General features: G+C 35.0%; 1 protein-coding gene across 1 annotated transcript in view; it reads left to right on the forward strand.

Annotated features, from left to right (window-relative positions):
- The window catches only part of BMT2 (base methyltransferase of 25S rRNA 2 homolog), a 90,449-nt gene extending 71,180 nt beyond the window's left edge, over window positions 1–19,269 (forward strand). The window contains exons 4-5 of the mRNA XM_058724551.1: window positions 4,019–4,133; window positions 16,020–19,269. Coding sequence (XP_058580534.1) covers window positions 4,019–4,133; window positions 16,020–16,649 — 745 coding nt within the window. The 3' untranslated portion in view covers window positions 16,650–19,269. The remainder of the gene's footprint in view (window positions 1–4,018; window positions 4,134–16,019) is intronic.
- The last annotated feature ends 432 nt before the right edge of the window (window positions 19,270–19,701 follow it).

Below are 19,701 nucleotides of genomic sequence, written 5' to 3' on the forward strand. Positions count from 1 at the left end.
TTGGGTTTTTTCCAGTTTTTTTCTTGTGATTGATTTCTAGTTTCATACCTTTGTGGTCAGAAAAGATGCATGATATGATTTCAATGTTAAATTTATTGAGACTTGCATTGTGGCCCAACACATGATCTGTCCTGGAGAATGTTTCCTGTATACTTGAAAAGAATGATTATTCTGTTGTTTTTAGATGAAGTGTTCTGTGTTTATCTGTTAAGTTCATCTGGTCTCATGTGTTACTCTAAGGTTTTTTTTGTTGATTTTCTGCCTGGTTGATGTATCCATTGGTGTAGGTAGGGTGTTAAAGTCCTATTGTTACTATGTTATTCTCAGTTTTTCCATTTATATATTCATATTTGCTTTATGTCTTTAGGTCCTCCAATGTTGAGAGCATAGATAATTACAATTGCTAAATCCAGTTGTTGGATTGACCCCTTTATCATTAGATAGTACCTTTGTGTTTTGTTAGTCTCTGTTTTAAGGTCTACTTTGTCTAATACAAGTATTGGTACCATGGCCTTCCCCTCCCCCTCCCCCCCCTTGCTTCCATTTGCATGGAATTTCTCTTCTCATCCTTTCACTTTCAGTCTGTGTGTAAATCTAAAGTGAGTCTCCTGAGGGCAGCGTATAGATACATCTTGTTTTTTATCCATTCCACCATCCTTTATCTTTCAGTTGATGCATTTAGACCATTTACATTTAAAGTAATTATTATTGATAGGTGTCTCCTTAATGTCATTTAGTTAATTTTTTCCTGGTATTTCTAGTTCTCTCTCTTCCCTTCTTCTTCTCTTGGTCTGTTTGTGACTGAAGACTTTCTGTAGTATTCTTGATTTTTTTCCATTTTTTGTGTAACTATCATAGATTTTAGGTTTGTGGTTACCGTAAGGTTCATATAAAGCATCCTAAGTGTTTAACAGTCTTAAGTTAATGGTCACTTAAGTTAGAACACATTTTAAAAGAACTTTTTACTACCCCCCACCACATTTTATATATATGTTGCCATATTTTACATATTTTTATTGATAATTTTCTTCTTATGGCCTCTTCTTTTCCACTTAAAGTATTCCCTTTAACATTTCCTATAAGGCTAGTTCAGTGGTGATAAACTCCTTTAACTTTTGTTTGGGAGACTTTCTTTCTCCTTCAATTCTGAATGATAATCATGCTGGAAAGAGTATTCTTCATTGCAGGTTTTTTCCTTTCAGTTCTTTGAATATAAGGATTGCCTTATGGGGTTTCCATTATATATAACTTTTTGTTTCTCTCTTGCTTCTTTTCTCAGTCTTTAACCTCTAACATTTTAATTACCACATGTCACAGTATGGACCTCCTTTATGTAACCAGCAATGAAGCATGAAACTTTTAAAAACATTTATGCAAGAAAGAAGAATGTCACATAAGCAAATGTGTAGTACAAAACTATATTATTTAGGCATGTGGCCATAGGTTAAGACTGTAAAAGGAAATGAAGAGTATGATTACCATGAAAATCAACATAGTGGCTACCATTACATGAAGGGCTGAGGGATGTCATCAGGGAGTGTCATGCTTCCAGGGTGTAGGCAATGTTTTATTTCTTGACCTGGATGGTAATTACTTGGATGTTGACTCTGTAATTATTTAAACTGTAAATATGCTTGATGCAAATAAAAAATTAAGGAGCTAAACCAAAGAATTTGAAATGAACTTAGAGCATACTGATTATTAATAAGTCCATGGTACTGCTATTGGTGGTTGTTATCATAATGTTGAATTAACTTGAATGATTTAGAATACTCCATCCAGATAGAAAATTTAATTTACAAGAAGCACTTTTTAAGAGACTATCAGAAATGTTTTGCTATCCAGTTTACCAAAACCAACTATTATATAATTTAATATGAGAAAAATTCTACTTTTACTATGTTCAGGAAGATCACTAGTGGATAAGCCACAAAAAATTCCATCTGTGGCATTAACAGCTAACAATATTTACCACTTTTTGAGCACTTGCCATGTGGCAGATAATGGTCAAGTATTACAAATGTGTGATCTCATTTAATCTTGGAAATAACTCATTAGTGTGGGTACCCCATTAGTGTGTCCCCATATTACACGTGTCAAGGGCAGAATCTGGTTTTGATCTTAATCTCTGATTCCAGAACTCTTGTTCTTAGTCCCTATAATCTTGAGGCTAGGGTTATCTAATACTGTATATATAATGTTACTATTGTTCTAGATTTTCATTTATTCTAACTTGTTATGATTTGGGTATTCAAGTTTTTATCAATTTAGCAACAAACGTCAGCTAAATACCAGGTATTTCTGTGGCCACTATCTACTGGATCTTTTGCTCTGTTTAGCAGCTTGGAACCTGTGCCACAGGAGTTTACTGGCCTTACTTCCTTGAACCTAATGTATTGCACTATTTCAAGTATTACCAAACTGAATTCTCAACTTTACACATTTTTTGTGTTCTATGCATCACCCAAACTACATACTAATTTGTTTCTGAGTGGCTGTAGTACATGAAATTATGTCTTGAGCCCTATGAGCAGCTCTTTTCACTGGTGGAGTTGCTAGCTATTCCTTTCAAGAACTAACATTCATCTGGAGGTCATTGTCAGAAGTATTGAGTTTTTCTACAGATACAGAAAATGAAGGGCCTCTTAGTTAACTTCCTATTATAACCGTAGACCCTTAAAGCTCTTCTTCACATGAGTTTTTAAAATTTATTGACAAAAATATTTTAATTAGTTCATATTGTTTTTATGTTGCAATACACTGCCATGTACTCTGTGAAATGGTGAGTATGGCCATTTCTATAAAATGTTAGGACATGAAGCTCTTGGTAAAAAATGTAATCCCTAGTTCTTGCATTCCTTTTCTGGGAAAAAAAAAAAATCAACCTTGTTACTTTAACTTCTGGTACCTTTTTCAGCTTAACCTTCTGTCAATAGTTTAATGTCTCCCAGTGGATCTAAAGGAAAATGGTAGCCAAGATGTCAGGAAGAGAACCTGTACAGGTTTTCTCTACCCTTACATTTCAAACCAAGATTCTATTTTTACCCAATTATTCTCCTATATTTTATTTTTCCAGTATGTTCTCATAAATCTTGTAAAGGAAATTGTATTATCACTGGAAATGGCATATTGTCTCCCGCTTAATTTTATTATTGCTTTACTGTCTGAACACTGGGAGTGTGGGCTTGGGTCCAATAAAAAATCCACTGTTTTCTTTATTCTTAATTGCTGCTACATAGATTGTTATAAAGTTGGTTGCCTGCATTGAGTATCATAGTTATTTCTGATTTCGTTTACCTTCTTTTTCTACCATTTTTTGGGCATGAGCACACAATTAAAATTTTTCCTTCAAAAATATGATTTGTGATTTCCTCTTTGATCTCTTGTAATTTACAGAGACAAATTAAACTGAAGTCCAAAGATGATATTATTGACTAATGAGATTTGATTGGTGAAGGCATTCTTTATCTGTAAGGAAAATTTTCAAAGAGTGGTCTCGGGATTTTAGACACTTGAGGATTTCTGTGGGTGAAAAATTATTTTTACAATAATACTAACTTTATTTATTCTTTCTCTCATGAGTATAAAGTAGAGTTTTCCAGACTATAGGGTGTGTGATGTTACAACAGCCTGAACACAAAAGCCCATATGAGAATTCATCTGTCTTCTATTATGCCAGGCATTAAAGAGACTTGAAAAAATGTGAAACATCTGTTCATTTTTTATTATCTTTCTAATCTAGATTTTTCATTTAAGGAGTATGATATACATTTTTAAAATCCCATTGCTTATGTTAAATTGTTTTTTCACTATTCAGTTTTCATATGGTATTATTGGTACCTACATCCCACATGTATGAAAGGTCTGTAGGTCCTCAGTTATGTTTAAATGTGTAAAAGGATCTTGAGACCAAAAACTTAATCAATGATTTACCTTTTTTTTTTCTCAAATGTTTGAATTTTTTTCTTATATTTGGTTTTATCCTATAAAAGGCAAACTGAAAATAATCTATTTTTAGGTTGCTACAGACCTCAGGAAAGATCAGATTACTTGATGTTGGCAGCTGCTTTAACCCATTTCTGAAGTTTGAAGAATTTCTAACTGTTGGCATAGATATTGTACCTGCTGTAGAGGTATGCATAGTTCTATTTTGTTTTGAGACTTGAAGATCTTACGCATATACTTACCAAGAAAAAAGCATTGTCTTTACATTACTGAAATAGCAAGTATGTTTCCTATGCACAAGTTGATAAATTTTTAGTCAAAAGCAAATTCGTATTCCATGAAAATTGTTGAGCATTTAGTTGACAAATATGGTACTGGTTAAAATAATACTGGCTTTTATTTTGTTCCTGGTGGTCTATTTTTGTAATCAAGAGACTAATAAATTGCAAAGATTTCCAGGTAGCTATAAGGTTTGGGCTTTTTGTTTGTTGTATTTATCCTTTTTTGAAGTGTACTGTGAAATGGAGCCATTATGGAATAATGTCCAGAGCAAGGACTTTGGAGACCATCAAAACTTTATTAAATCGCAGCTATTTGTACATAGATGAAACTAGTTAAATTGTTTTCTCTACTTTTAAAATAGTTTTTTTTCGTCATGACATAATTTGTTTGCCATTTTACTTTTGATAAAGCATTACACACCAAAAATTGACAAATTGAATTTAAAAAAAAAATGTCTTAATGTTTATTTTTGACAGAGAGAGATACAGAATCTGAAATAGGCTCCCAGCTCTGAGCTGTCAACATAGCACCCGACCTGGGGCTCAAACTCACAGACTATAAGATCATGCCCTGAGCCAAACTCGGAAGCTTAACCAACTGAGCCACCCACGTGCCCCACAAATTGCATTTTTAATGTTTTAAAGAGAGTATGTGTTACAGTGTAAACTGGGTTAGGGATTGGTTTTCAGTCTGCTATATGCCTCGCACCTAGGAATGCCTAGTACATGAAGTACTCATTAAACACTTCTTGAACAAAATAATGGAATCTTATGTTCAACCTGGGATTCCATCTCTGAGCCTCTTTCCTCATCTGTATGGTGGAGTTAGTGATGGAGCACATTTCATAGCACCATTGTAATATGTACTTGAGAAGAAGTATTTAAAACACCTAGCACAGTGCCTGTTACTTAAGTGAGTGCTAGATGGTTGCCATTATTATTGAAAAGTTCCTGCATGGAGATTCAACTTTCATTTGAATTTTTTCTTGAATTTTTAATGAAGAAATGCTAATAAAACTTACCATTATCTCTACTTCTGAAAGGTGGACAAATGTTTGCTTTATGGTAAAACAGCTGTCCTTAGCTTATGACTGCAGAGAATTCCTGTGCCTTCAGGAGCTATACTGTTAAAATATATTGGGCTTTGTACATGGATTTTCTTCTTTCCTTAAGACACACATTAGAGATGTCCTTTAGGGACCCATTTGCTCTAAACCTTGGGCTTAAATATTAAATTTGTTTGTAGATAGAGCTATAAACTTTCAACTGTAAAGTCACTGGGGTAGGCAAAAGAACTAACTATACAGAAGTTCAGTAGTAGCATCAGGCTTCCACAGTTCCAGGATGCTGTAACTAATTTTAAGATGAAGGGCCTTTTACTTCCAGTCAAGATGGAGTAACCTACCTCAAACAACACAAAGTGGGCAAAATACATGCAATAATTTACAAGTCATTTGATATCAGGTAATAAAGGACAATGATCAGTGAGAGACAAAAATAAATGATTTGAGCCCTACTATTGTACCATCATTCGGCCTTTAGAGTGTCTAGGACATGACCCAGAGAAGGAATCCCAAGCAGGGCCCAAATGTTTCCCTGAGTTGTGGGGACAGAGCTGAGAGTCCTGGGGAGAATAAGGCAGCTAGGGTTCCTAGGAAAGAGTACCAATTATATGAGAGCTGCACAGAGACCTGGAGGGCCAAGAGTCCTCCTTGAGTTCTCAGCAGAGTACTCATCAGTTTATGACATGAATGAGAAAACTACAAGAGACTTTAAGTACCACTCGGAAAGGGTAGAGGTTTTAGTGCCTGGTACTCACATAGGGTGGAAATAGTACCTGTTTCCATCAGCCACACTGGAAACCTAAAAAATCACAGTGCATTGGGTCAAGTACAAAGAATCTTGCCTGAGTACCGGAAAATAATTAGCTTCAGACTGAATAATGGTCTAGTCCCACCTAACAAATCATAGAAGACCCCAAAGGATCAAAGTGTTTCCAGGTAATTTAACTGCATCCCAGAACAAAGCTCAAGAATATTTATAGCAGTACAATGCCATCCAGCACCCAGAAAGGTAAAAATCCACCATGTTGGACATCCAAAAAAGAAATAGGCAGCCATAGGACCCATGGCGAGGAGATAAATCAACAGAAACCAACCCTAAACTGACAGAGATGTTAAAATTAGGAAACAAGGACATTAAAATAGGCTCAGTATGCCTGTATCCTATATGTACAAAAAGTTTAGAGACACAGAACATACTTTAAATACCAAATGTAACTTCTAGAGATAGATACTATCATACTCTGCCCTCTTGATCTCCTGGCTCTGTAGGCTAAAGGATCATGTGTTCCTTGTACCATGGCAATGTAATAGTATAGTCCATATCACCCAGAAAGGAGCTCATACTCCCTCTCTGGCACCTCAGTTTTTGTGACCACTGTCAGAGTAAATCTCTGTATCACCTGGCTCTGGTGGCCAGTGAAACTTAACACTCATGGGTCCCACAGAACTGTTATCAATGAGGAAAGTTCCTAAACAGCTGTCACCCCTAGGACACAGCAAGAGGCATCAGACCCAGGAGCTCAGTTTTACTGTGAAGGAAGATTATTAGCTAATCACCATGACTGCAGCCTGAGTGGCAGACTTCTAATTAAACACAAGTCATGTGGCTGACTATAATCCTTTCCAGAGATTTCTGAGGGTGGGCACTGTCTTTGAGCTCAGTCTCTGCTGTGCTAAGTGCCATGGTCTCCTGGAGGGGAGCTATACACACATCTATTGTGCCAGTTTTTGCAGCTGCCTCCTGGGGAACACCCCTTGGTCACCTGGCTCTGGGATGGGGGTAGAGGACTTGCATTCTTGGGTCCCATGAGACCCTGGCAGTTGGAGAGATTGTTCTTGGCAGGTTAGCAGGCTCCCACCCCGAGAGCACTGCACAGACAGCAGACTGAAGCACATTCCCCAATATTTCTGTGAAGGAGACCTCTTTGCTTCTTCTGGGGCTTTAGCCTGGAGACCTGTTTCAGGTTTGGCACACATTTAATGTCAAACAGACGTGCTCTCAAGAAACATAGACTGAGGATGCCATCTTGCATTCCCCCCTCTGCCTTGCTCCACCTCACTACTGTCACCCAGAAAAGACCTTACACACTCATCTGGAGCCCTGATCTCTTTGCCACCCAGGGGATGCCTCCAGATTGCCTGGTTCTCAAGGCCGGAGGGGGCTTACATTTGTGGTCCCACAGGACTGTATATATTTGCATATTTTTAAAACCTGATGCCTGAAGGTCTGGCTTCTAGTCAGCCTGAATCTAGGTGCTGAGATCATCCCCCACCAAGACACTGACAGGTCTTAACACATCCTCAACTACTGGGAGCTATTAAAAATGTAATAGGCTGCTTGGACAAGCATAAAGGTTTGAAAGACAACCAAGATCTGAGGCAGGGTTGAATAACAAGTTTCATCTCCTAACAAGACCACCCCTTCAAGACTGGCTTCAAGAGGCTATGGTGTCATCTGCTATATAGAAACCAACAGAGTCAAGTAAAATGAAGAAAGAGAGGAATACATTCCAAATGGAAAAAAACAAGTTACAAGTACAGGAGGAAAATATTAATGAAATGGAGATAAGTAATTTAGATTCATTGTCAGGTAAAGTAATGGTCATGAAGATGCTCACCAAACTGGGGAGAAGAATGAATTAACACAGTGAGAACTTCAACAAAGAGACGGAAAATATTAGAAGATACCAAGTAGAAGTCACAGAGCTTTAGAATATAAATACTGAATTAAAAAATACACCAGAGGCATTCAACATGAGACTAGAAGTAGCAGAAGCATCAATCAACTTGAAGACAAGGCAGTGGAACTCACACATTCAGAGCAGCATAAAGAAAAAGAATGAAAAAAAGGAGATAATATTAAAAGCAGCAAGAGAAAAACAACTTACTACATACAAATGAACTCCCTTAAGTCAAGTCTATAAGCAGATTTTCCAGCAGGAACTTTGCAGGCCAGATGAGTGTAGCATTTTATATTCACAGGACTGAAAGAAAAAATATTGCCACCCAAGGACTTTACCTGGCAAAGTTACCACTCAGAAGTGGAGAAGCCATTACAACACTGATGAAAAAAATTGGAGACGACACATATGTTGGGAGAGCAAATATTGTTTAAACATCTACACTACCGAGAGCAATCTACACATTTAACGTAATCCCTGTCAAAATACCAACAGCATTTTTTCATGGAACTAGAACAAAGACCCCTAAAATTGTACAGAACCACAAAAGACCTGAATAGCTAAAGCAGTCTTGAAAAATAAAAATAAAACTGCAAGTATCACAATTCCAACTTCAGGTTATAGTTGAAAGCTGTAGTAATCCAAACAGTGATGTACTGGCATATAAACATAGATACTCAGATCAACAGAATACAATAGAAAAACTAGAAATAAACCCACAATTATGTCAATTAATCTTTGACAAAGAAGGAATGAACATCCAATGGGAAAAAAAGTCTCTTCAGCAAATAACATTTGGAAAATTGGAAAATTACATGCAAAAGAATAAAACTAGACAACTTTCTCATTATACACAAAAATAAACTCGAAATGGATTAAAAACCAAAATGTGATACCTGAAACCATAATTAAGTTCTAGAAAAGACTATAAGCAGTAATTTCTCTTATGACATCAGCCATAATAACATTTTTCTAGATTGGTCTCCTAAGGCAAGAGAAACAAAAGCAAAGGTAAACCATTAGGACTACATCAAAATATAAAGCTTCTGCACAGTGAAGGAAACAATCAACAAAACTAAAAGACAACCTACTGAATGGGAGAAGATATTTTGCAACAGACAAATTCCATTAATGGTTAGTACTCAAAATATAAAACTTATACAACTCAACACCCAAAAAATAATCCAATCAAAAAATGTGCAAAAGGTATGAACAAACACTTCTCCAAGAAGACACACAGATGACCAACAGACACATCAAAAGATGCTCAACATCACTTACAAGGCAAATGCAAATCAAAACTACAATGAGCTATCACCTCACACCTGTCAGAATAAATTGTGGAAGCAGCCCAAGTGTCCATCAATAGGTGAATGGTCAAAGTGGTGTATGTTTGTGTGTATACATACACACACACACATACATACATACATACAATAGAATATTAGCCATAAAAAATGAAATCTTGCCACTTGCAACAGTGTGCATGGAACTAGTCAGAGAAAGTGCTAATGCAAAATAAACCAGTCAGAGAAAGACAAGTACCATATGATCTCACTCTTATGTGGAATAAGAAACAAATGAGCAAAGGAGGAAAAAAAGAGAGAGAAAGCAACAAACCTAGAAACAGACTCTTAACCATAGAGAACTGACAGTTGTCAGAGAGGAGGTGGATAGATAGGCAAAATAGGTGATGGGGATTAAAGAGCCACTTATGAAAAAAATAAATCATTTTGGGGATAATTGAGGACATTTGGGTATGTACTGCATATTTAAAATCAACAGTAAATGTCTAGGTGTGAATAGAAAAAAAAAAAAGAGAAAGGGAGTTTTCCAGACCAACAAAGCTAGAGGAGTTCATCACCACTTACCTGGCCCTTGAAGTTATGTTAAAAGAACTTCTTTAGGGGCGGGCGCCTGGGTGGCTCAGTTGGTTAAGCATCCGACTTCGGCTCAGGTCATGATCTCGCGGTTTGTGAGTTCGAGCCCCGCATCAGGCTCTGTGCTGACAGCTCAGAGCCTGGAGCCTGTTTCTGATTCTGTGTCTCCCTCTCTCTCTCTCTGACCCTCCCCGTTCATGCTGTCTCTCCCTGTCTCAAAAATAAATAAATAAATAAATAAATAAATAAAATAAATAAATAAAACTTCTTTAAACTGAAAATAAAGAGCACTAATTAGTATTTTAAAAATATGAAAGAATAAGGCTCACTGGAAAGTTTAACATATAGTAAACATAATAGTTTAGTCACTTATAAAGTATGAAGATTAAAAGACAAAAATGGTAAAAAAAAAAAAAAAAAAAAGTGTGATTATAATAGTTAAAGGGCACACAAGATTTAAAGATACAAAATGTGGTATGAAAATGTAAAACATGGGGATGAGTAATCATGTTAAGCTTCACAATGGGATCAACCTTAAGTTGTCAACTTAAAATAGACTCTTAGAGATCTGAGTTGCTGTATGTAATCTCATAGTAACCACAAAGCAAAAATTTATACTAAATATACTAAAGAGAAAGAGAAAGGAAAGTAAGCATACCACTAAGAAAGTCATCAAACCACAAAGGAAGAGAGCAAGAGAAGAAACCAACAGAGTAGAACTACAGAAAACCATAAAATAATTATCAAAATGGAAATAAGCACACACCTATCAATAATTACTTCAAATGTAAATGTACCAACTTCTCTAGTAAAAAGACAGATTGGCTGAATGGATTAAAAAAAAAAAAACACTCCAATAAAAGGCAGAGACTGTCAAATTGAGTAAGAAAATGAAACAACAAACAAAAACAATGGCCAAATATATTCTGTCTGTAAGAAATGCACTTCAGGGGTGCGTGGGTGGCTCATTTGCTTAAGCCTCCAGCTTTTGATTTCCACTTAGGTCATGATCTCATGGTTTGTGAGTTCAAGCCCTGCATTGGGCTCTGCTCTGGCAGTACAGAGTCTTTTTGGGATTCTCTCCCTTTCTCTCTCTCTCTCTCTCTCTCTCTCTCTCTCTCTCTGCCTTTCCCCCTGAGCTCTATCTCAAAATAAATAAAACTTTAAAAAAATGTACTTATAAACATACAAATAGATTGAGAGGCTAAACAAAAAGAAAGTTCATGTGGCTACATTATAATCCGACAAAGCAAATGACAGAGCAAAGAATATTACCAGCAATAAAGAGGTTATTTCAGAATAATAAAAAGGTCAACTCATCAAGAGTACAGAATAATCCTAAACATTCATGTACCTAAAAACAGCTTAAATACATAAACCAAAAACTGATAAAATAGCAAGGAGAAATAGACATTTATAAAATTATAGTGAGATATTAATACCCCTGTCTCAATAATGGATATAAAAATTACAGCATCAAAGAAGAACCCATCAGGGAAATTAGAGTATATTTTGGAATGAAGAGAAATAAAAACTTAAGAGATCAGAATGCATATGATGTCACTAAATCACTGAAGCACTACCTAGGGGAAAATTATAGCCCTGTACACCTTTATTAGAAAATAGCAAAGGTTTCAAAGCAATGACAACAAATTTCCAACCAGAAACAGACAAAAAAGGCACACTAAATTCCAAGTATAAGAAAGAAAACAAGTTATCAGACCAGAAATCAAGGAGATAGAAAACTTGGAGATAAACACCTTGGAAAATTGATAAAAGGAAAAGCTAGTTCTTTGAGAAGTTAAACAAAATTGATAAACCACTAGCCTTAATAAGAAAAAGAAGTTATATCATTACTGATTTTACCAATAATAAGAGGATAAAAAGGAGATATTGTTAACAATTTTATGCCAATAAATTCCACAACTTAAATGAAATGGAAAAATTCCCTGCAAGACATACTACCAAAGTTTATTCATGAAGAAATAAATAACCTGAATGGCCCTGAATGCATTAAAGAAATTTAAATAGACAGTTAAAAACTTGTCCAAAAAAGAAAATTTCAGGCCTACATGGCTTCACTGGTAAAATCAACTAACAGTAAGGAAGAAATACCAATTCTACACAAACTCTTTCATAAAATTGAAATGGATGGTATATTACCCAACGTCTTCTAAAAGGCCAGAGACTTTATGAACATACATGCAAAGTGTTCTATACAAAGTTATAGCATGTTGAATGCAACTGTATTTCAAAGCAGGTAATGTATCATGACCAAGTTTTGTTTGCAAGATTGGTTTAACTTCAAAAAACTATTTTTTCACCTTAGCACACTAATATAGATCTCAATAGACATAGGAAAAACATTTGATAAAAATCCAAACATTCTTTCCTTATGAAAACTCTCAGAAGGAATTCAGCTGAATTCCGTCACCCTGGTAAAGGCTGTCTGAAAAACCTACAGCTAACATCATACTTAATAAAAATGCTTTCCCCACTAGAACAAGGAAAGAATATGTACCTTCGCCACTTCTATATAGCATTCTCTGTAAATTCTATCCAGTGCAATAGAGACAGAAAAAAAAAAAAAAGCAGTAATAGGCATCAAGATTGGAAAGAACTAAAACTATTTATTCATGCATGACATTGAACATATATTATTCTGTGGAATCTAGAGAGAAGCCAATAGAATAAATGAGTTTAGCAGAGTTGCAAGATAAAAGATCAATATACAAGAGTCAACTGTGTGTATACACACGCAAACTCACCTACACACACTAGCCACAATCAATTAGAAATTAAACATAATACCATCTACAATAGCATCAAAAATATGAAATACTTAACATATTTATATAAAATATTTCACATAAAGCTGATAAAAGATGGGAGAAAACATATATTGCAAACTGTAAGTTATTTTAATGTTTTTAATGTTTAATTTTGGGAGAGAGAGAGAAAACGATTGGGGGAGGGGCAGAGAGAGAGACACACAGAATATGAAGCAGGCTCCAAGCTGTCAGCACAGAGCCAGCCCTGGGGCTCGAACTCATGAACTATGAGATCATGACCTGAGCCAAAGTGGGATGCTTAACTGACTGAGGCACCCAAGCACCCCAAAAACTGTTCATTATTGAGAGAAATTAAAGAAGACCTAAGTAAGTAGAGAAATATACCATGTTTATTCATGGAAGAACTCAATATTATAAATATGTCAGTTTTCTCAATACCTATTCATAGATTCAGGGCAATCTTGATCAAAATCCTAGCAGGCTTTTTTGTAAAAGTTGAAAAACTCTAAAATTTGTGAGGAAATTCAAAGAACCTAGAATAGCTAAAACAACTTTTTAAAAGGACAGTGTTTGAGAGTAACACTACCTGACTTCAGAATTTTAAAGGTACAGTAATCAAAACACTGCAGTATTGGTGTCGAGAGTATCAATGAAGTATAAGAGAGGGCCCACAAATAAGACCAAATTTATGGACTACTAATTTTCAACCTAGATGGAAAAGATAGCCTCTTCAACAAATGGTTGGAACAACTGAATATCCATATACAAAAGAAAAAAAACTTTAGTCCATACCTCACACCATATACAAAAATAAACTCAGATTATGTACTTCAATGTGAAACATACAGCTATAGAACTTTCAGAAGAAAACATTGAAAAACAAAACTTCCTAACATTGGGTCAGGAAAAATTTCTTAGATATGACACCAAAAATAGTCCATTATTAAGGAATAAATTATAAATTGGTCTTCATCACAATGTAAAATGTTTCCTCTTCAAAGACATTGTTAAAAGAATAAAAGACAGCCACAATCTGAGAGTATTTTTTTTTAAATATGAAATTTATTGTCAAATTGGTTTCCATACGACAATCAACAAAACTAAAAGGCAAACAACGGAATGGGAAAAGATATTTGCAAATGACATATCGGACAAAGGGCTAGTATCCAAAATCTATAAAGAACTTACCAAACTCCACACCTGAAAAACAAATAATCCAGTGAAGAAATGGGCAGAAGACACGAAGAGACACTTCTCTAAAGAAGACATCCAGATGGCCAACAGGCACATGAGAAGATGCTCAACATCGCTCCTCATCAGGGAAATACAAATCAAAACCACACTCAGATATCACCTCATGCCAGTCAGAGTGGCTAAAATGAACAAGTGAGGAGACTGTAGATGCTGGAGAGGATGTGGAGAAACGGGAACCCTCTTGCACTGTTAGTGGGAATGCAGACTGGTGCAGTCACTGTGGAAAACAGTGTGGAGGTTCATCAAAAAATTAAAAATAGATCTACCCTGTGAACCAGCAATAGCACTGCTAGGAATTTACCTGAGAGTATTTTCAAGTCCTACATCTGATTAAGAACTCGTGTCCAGAATAACGAACTCTCAGAGCTAATAAAACAGGTTTGTTTGTTTTTTTTAAATGTAAAGCAACCCAATTATTAAGTGAGCAAAAGATTTAAATAAACACTTGACCAAAGAAGATATCCAGATGGCAAATAAGTACGTGTAAAGAAGATAAATATCACTACCTATTAAGAAAATGCAAGTTAAAACCACAGTATACCACTACACACCTCTGTTACAATGATTTTAAAGTGTAAAAGGCTAGCTATCCCAGGTGTTGATGAGTATTTGGAGGAACTGGAATTCCCATACACTCCTGGGGGGAATGAAAAACTGTTTAACTACTTTTGAAAACAGTTTTGGAGTTTCTTTAAAAGTTAAACATACACCTACTAGTATATGATCCAGCCACGCCTTTCCTGGATATTTACTCCAGAGAAATGAAAGCATGTCCATTGAAAGTCAAACAGGAATATTCATAGCAGCTTAAGTTAGAATAGCCAAAAGTTAGAAATAGCCCAGATGTACATAAACAGTATGTGAAGAAACTGTGATATATTCTTGATGCAGTAGCATACCTTACAGCAATTAAAAAGGAACTGTCAATACATGTAAAACAGTGGATGAATCTCAAGAAAATCGTACTAGGTGAAAGAAGCGAGACAAATCAACAATACATTATTGTGTCTTATTCCATTTATATAAAATTCTATGAAATACAAACTATAGTGATAGAAATCACATGAATGATTGCCTAGTGGTGAAGAAGAACAGGAAGGGTACAAGGCAGGGATTATAAAGGCTTATGAGGAAGCTTTCAGGAGGTGTTAGGTCTATTCATTAACTTAATTGTGGAATGGTTTCATGAATGTTTAAATGTCAAAAACTTATCAACGAGTACCTTTTAAATATGCTTGTGCATCAGTTAATACTTGTTTGTACATCAGTTATACTTCAGTAAATAGCAAATCGAAGAAAAACATACATCTTTTTCTATGTAATAGAACTTTACATCTCACTTTGCCTAATCTGTAGTGCACATACATGACCGGCTTGTCCAGCTACTAGCAAGAATAAGGCACTAAACTATTCTATGAAAAGGGCAACTAATTTTTATCTAATTTTAAATTTTTATTCTGGGTCATTTTCATGGAGTTGTAGTATTCAGCAAATTATGCAGTGCTGTTTATTCCCTTAGTTGTGGTGTTTCCCATGGTCATTGAAGTTAGTTTTAATGTGTTGTTTTAAACCAGGTATTAACTTTTTGATAGAATAAGTGTAATAATTAAAATTGCTTTTAAGATAGTTAATGGTTTCAAAGACATTTTTCATTATTTCAAAAGTTTTGGTGTTCTTCTTTTACCAATTTATAATGCCCCTTTCTTTTATTATCCTCTTTGATGTCCTTGATTCATCTTTATTTCATGGTATTTCTTGTTTAAAGTTTTTACATTGACCTGTTTTTGATAACTGTAAATGTTGAAGTGAATGTAAATATGATTAAGTTTAGATAAATCATTCCTGTAAACTCTTAGGCAAATTAAATTTCAAATTGTTCAACAGAAATATTTAGTTTTTTAATGATGAATACAAGTTCTCCAGGCTTGATTACTCTTCAAGATTATTGTGAGTAAAAGTTTAGGTTCAGTGTCTGTACAAGTGGAATAATTTAGAAGGGAAAGGTTCAAAAGTAAAGGTTGGATTATGTAGAAATGCTGTGAAATAGTTCGGTGTAAAATCTGTGTAATAGGATGGAAGTAATTTTCAAATTCTTAATGAGTCCTTTTTTCCCTTTCTGCAGAGTGTATATAAATGTGACTTCCTGAACTTGCAGCTTCAGCAGCCACTCCAGCTTGCACAGGATGCTATAGATGCCTTTTTAAAGCAGCTGAAAAACCCTATTGATTCTCTTCCTGGAGAACTTTTCCATGTGGTTGTTTTCTCTCTCCTTCTTTCTTATTTTCCATCACCTTACCAACGATGGATTTGCTGCAAGAAAGCCCATGAACTGTTAGTGTTAAATGGTTTATTGCTTATCATCACACCTGATTCCTCCCATCAGAACCGTCATGCTATGATGATGAAAAGCTGGAAGATTGCTATAGAGTCCCTGGGCTTTAAACGTTTCAAGTATTCAAAGTTTTCACATATGCATTTGATGGCATTTAGAAAAATCTCCCTAAAGACCACAAGTGACTTGGTTAGTAGGAACTACCCAGGGATGTTATATATTCCTCAAGATTTCAACAGTATAGAAGAGGAGGAATATTCTAACCCTTCCTGCTACGTTCGATCAGATATAGAAGATGAACAACTAGCATATGGTTTCACAGAGCTCCCTGATGCTCCATATGACTCAGATTCTGGAGAAAGTCAAGCCAGCTCTATTCCTTTCTATGAGCTAGAAGATCCCATATTACTTTTAAGTTAATATCAAAGTAAAAGGCCCTTTCAGTCCAGACTCCTAAACTAATTGCTTACACTAATCAGAAATACTAACATGAACTCAGTACTTAAAACCTGGTTTGCATAGAAAAAATGCAAAGGTTTACAGAGTTTGCTATTTTTTTCTACTTCTGGATTTTAAAATTTATTCTTATATAGAAAGCTTAAAGTTTCATGCAGAGTGACTCCTGTCATAGCAGAAACCACTGTTACTTTAGCATTTAGCACTAAGATATCATAGAAAGGTACCTTTTTTTCTTTAGTGCTATTGTGAAAAATGAAGCATAACTTGCTATGTATTTTCCCTTTTTTAATCTTCTCAGTGTTGACTTTAAACCATTGCAATGAGAAAAGATATGTAGAAAGCTGTAGCTTGCACTTTGATGACTCACAAGTTAAATGTGACACAGATAGATTGGTTTAGTTGTTTTGTGATGCACTTACTCTCTTTTCTAGCTAAATTGTTATCTGTTACAGAAAGCCATTTTCTGTTCAGTTTTGTCTGATGACCAGCATTTCTTCAACTTTTTAGAATTCATCTTTTTTTTTTTCTCCCTCTCTTTTGCTCATTTGGCAGCAGACACTTGGGGAAAGATTTCTAATCTTTCTAGTCCCCCAAGTATTTCTAATCCCCCAAGTATTCTAATTCCATCAGTACAAGACAATAAACACCATTGCCAAAGTAGAATGATATGTTCATATCTTTCATATTGATTTAGGCCTTGGTGTTAAGTGTATCTAACTGTGAGAATTCACTCTTTTTTAAATTTAGATTTCATTTCCAGAATTTTCTATTTAAGCAAGGGGCAATACTCAATCCTGACCTGAAACACCTTGGTGAAAGGGTTTGCACTTGTCAGAGTTTATGTTCTGTCTAGACCAACCATGTTAGGGTCCTCACCTTTCCATTAAGGAGGTGGCTGCACTACTAGTCTGGAATTACATAGAAAAATTTTAAATTAACCCTCTGCTAGTGAGCTCATAACATGGTTTTGACCTTTCGGTATTCTAATTTCTATCAGAATTCTAGCAGAAAATTTTCTTTGAATACATAAACCATTAGTTGGCTGTGGGAATTTTCCCTTTCCACAATAAGTGACTTTCTGTGTTTCTGAATCAGAAGCAAGTGATTAAGGAGAAAATTATGTCCAAACAAGACAAGATTAGTTTAAATAGCTGAGAACATTTAGTCCACATTGTCTTGTCAGCCAGCAATTGTCATGTAAACTATCATTTTTAAGAGTGCCACTGTGTGGATTTTTTTTCAAGTGGTTGATACATTAAAATTACCTCATACTGAGGTTTTTGCACTGAAATATCACAGTTTCAGAATTCATGGTTAATGTTGTGTGTGTGTATGTGTGTGTGTGTGTGTGTGTGTGTGTGTGTGTATGTATTTTTAAAGGAAACTTGCATTTTCAATAGTTGATCCTAAATTTCATAAACTGCACTTCTTTGGTAAAACTGACGTTTTGTGCTTATTGTGAGTTGCCGTAGTTAACTTTGAATGTCAAGCTTTATTTAGAAATACAAAATTTACCCTTTAAGATATAAATGATTGCGTATATATGCCCAATATTTCAAATTAAATTTCACATTCTAAATTAATGAAAGTTACAGGATTGTAATTAACCTACAAAGGTCAGTTGACTAAATGTAATATCGATTACTCAAATATGCGAGAAATAACATGAAATGTTTCATTTACTTTCAATAGCTTAAGAGTCAATAATTAGGATTGACTTTTCTTTCCAATTAAGCACTATGAGTCACATCTTGTAGCTCCCACAAAAGAAGGAAAAAAAAAAAAAGCGTTAAGGTAACACAAAACTGTGTTTTGGTAGTACCTCTTTTACCTTACTGCCCATTTCCTTTGGTTTGGCTAAATACTATCTTAAGGGCAAAGAAAACAATGCATCTCATTAAAGTGCTTTGAAAGTAAATGACAACATTGGTTTTGAGAGGCTGGTGTAAGTATGACCTTGGAGTCAGCCTTTGTGTTACAGCTAAAATGTTGGTGCTATAAATTCCTCTGATTGTTTACAGATGTTGATTCTGCTTATGCTCCAAAGTGTGCATGATGTATTTTAAGTAGTACTTTAAAGAAAAGTCTGTTTATAAAACCTACTCCCACTTAGTATAAATTTGTTTGGATTTATAAATATCATTTGTTACTGTAAATTCAGCTTCAAATTAGGTTAGTACAGAATTTAAACTAATACATTTTCCACCAAAGCCAATTAACGTTTAAGTGTTAAAATATAAGCAGTCCTGCGGCTTGCTGCCAGATTGTATATGTAATGAGAGGAGACGTTAACAGAGCCTTCTAATACTGTATTGGTACTCCCAAGAATGATTTCATTTGGATCCAAGTTTTAAGGGGTCTCCTGTCTCACAACAGGAGTCTCCAAAAGAATTTGGAGTTTCAAAAATAAATGATCATTTGGTTAGATTCTTCAGGATCATGACTAGATCAAAAGTGGTTTATATCATAGTTGCCAAACAGTGGGAGGTGGCATACCTGAAAAATGTATGTTTGTGTTTGTTGTATTTTTTCACTTTTTGTGAACAAAGCACATTTATTAAAAATTTTAAATTTTCTAATATTCATTGTGTACTGCTTGTAACCGGAAAATTTTGTGGTCTTTGACCCATCTTACTAAATGATTTTGGAATTGGGATGCAGTTTAGAATCTGAATCACATCTGGAATTTTCCAGCTGCATTCATCTACCCAAATTTCTTAATTCCATAAATTCATTTACCAAGATCCAGAAAGTTAATTGACTACCAGATTGATAAGCAGCATGACAATACGTGACAAACAAGTATTAACAAGCATAAATTCTAGTTCATTTTATGTCTACTTTCCTTGAAAATTAATGATTATATGAGAGAGAAGTGTATTAGGTATTTTAGTGCAGCAAATGGCTTTCTCATGAGATCAAACAGTTCTTTATGGAACAAATGTTTGAAATCTACTACACAGTATGCTGAGGAAACATCAGGATTGGGGTGGTCACAGTCCCCTGTTTCTGT

The sequence above is a fragment of the Neofelis nebulosa genome, chromosome 4 (assembly GCF_028018385.1).
Source record: "Neofelis nebulosa isolate mNeoNeb1 chromosome 4, mNeoNeb1.pri, whole genome shotgun sequence".
Taxonomy (NCBI): domain Eukaryota; kingdom Metazoa; phylum Chordata; class Mammalia; order Carnivora; family Felidae; genus Neofelis; species Neofelis nebulosa.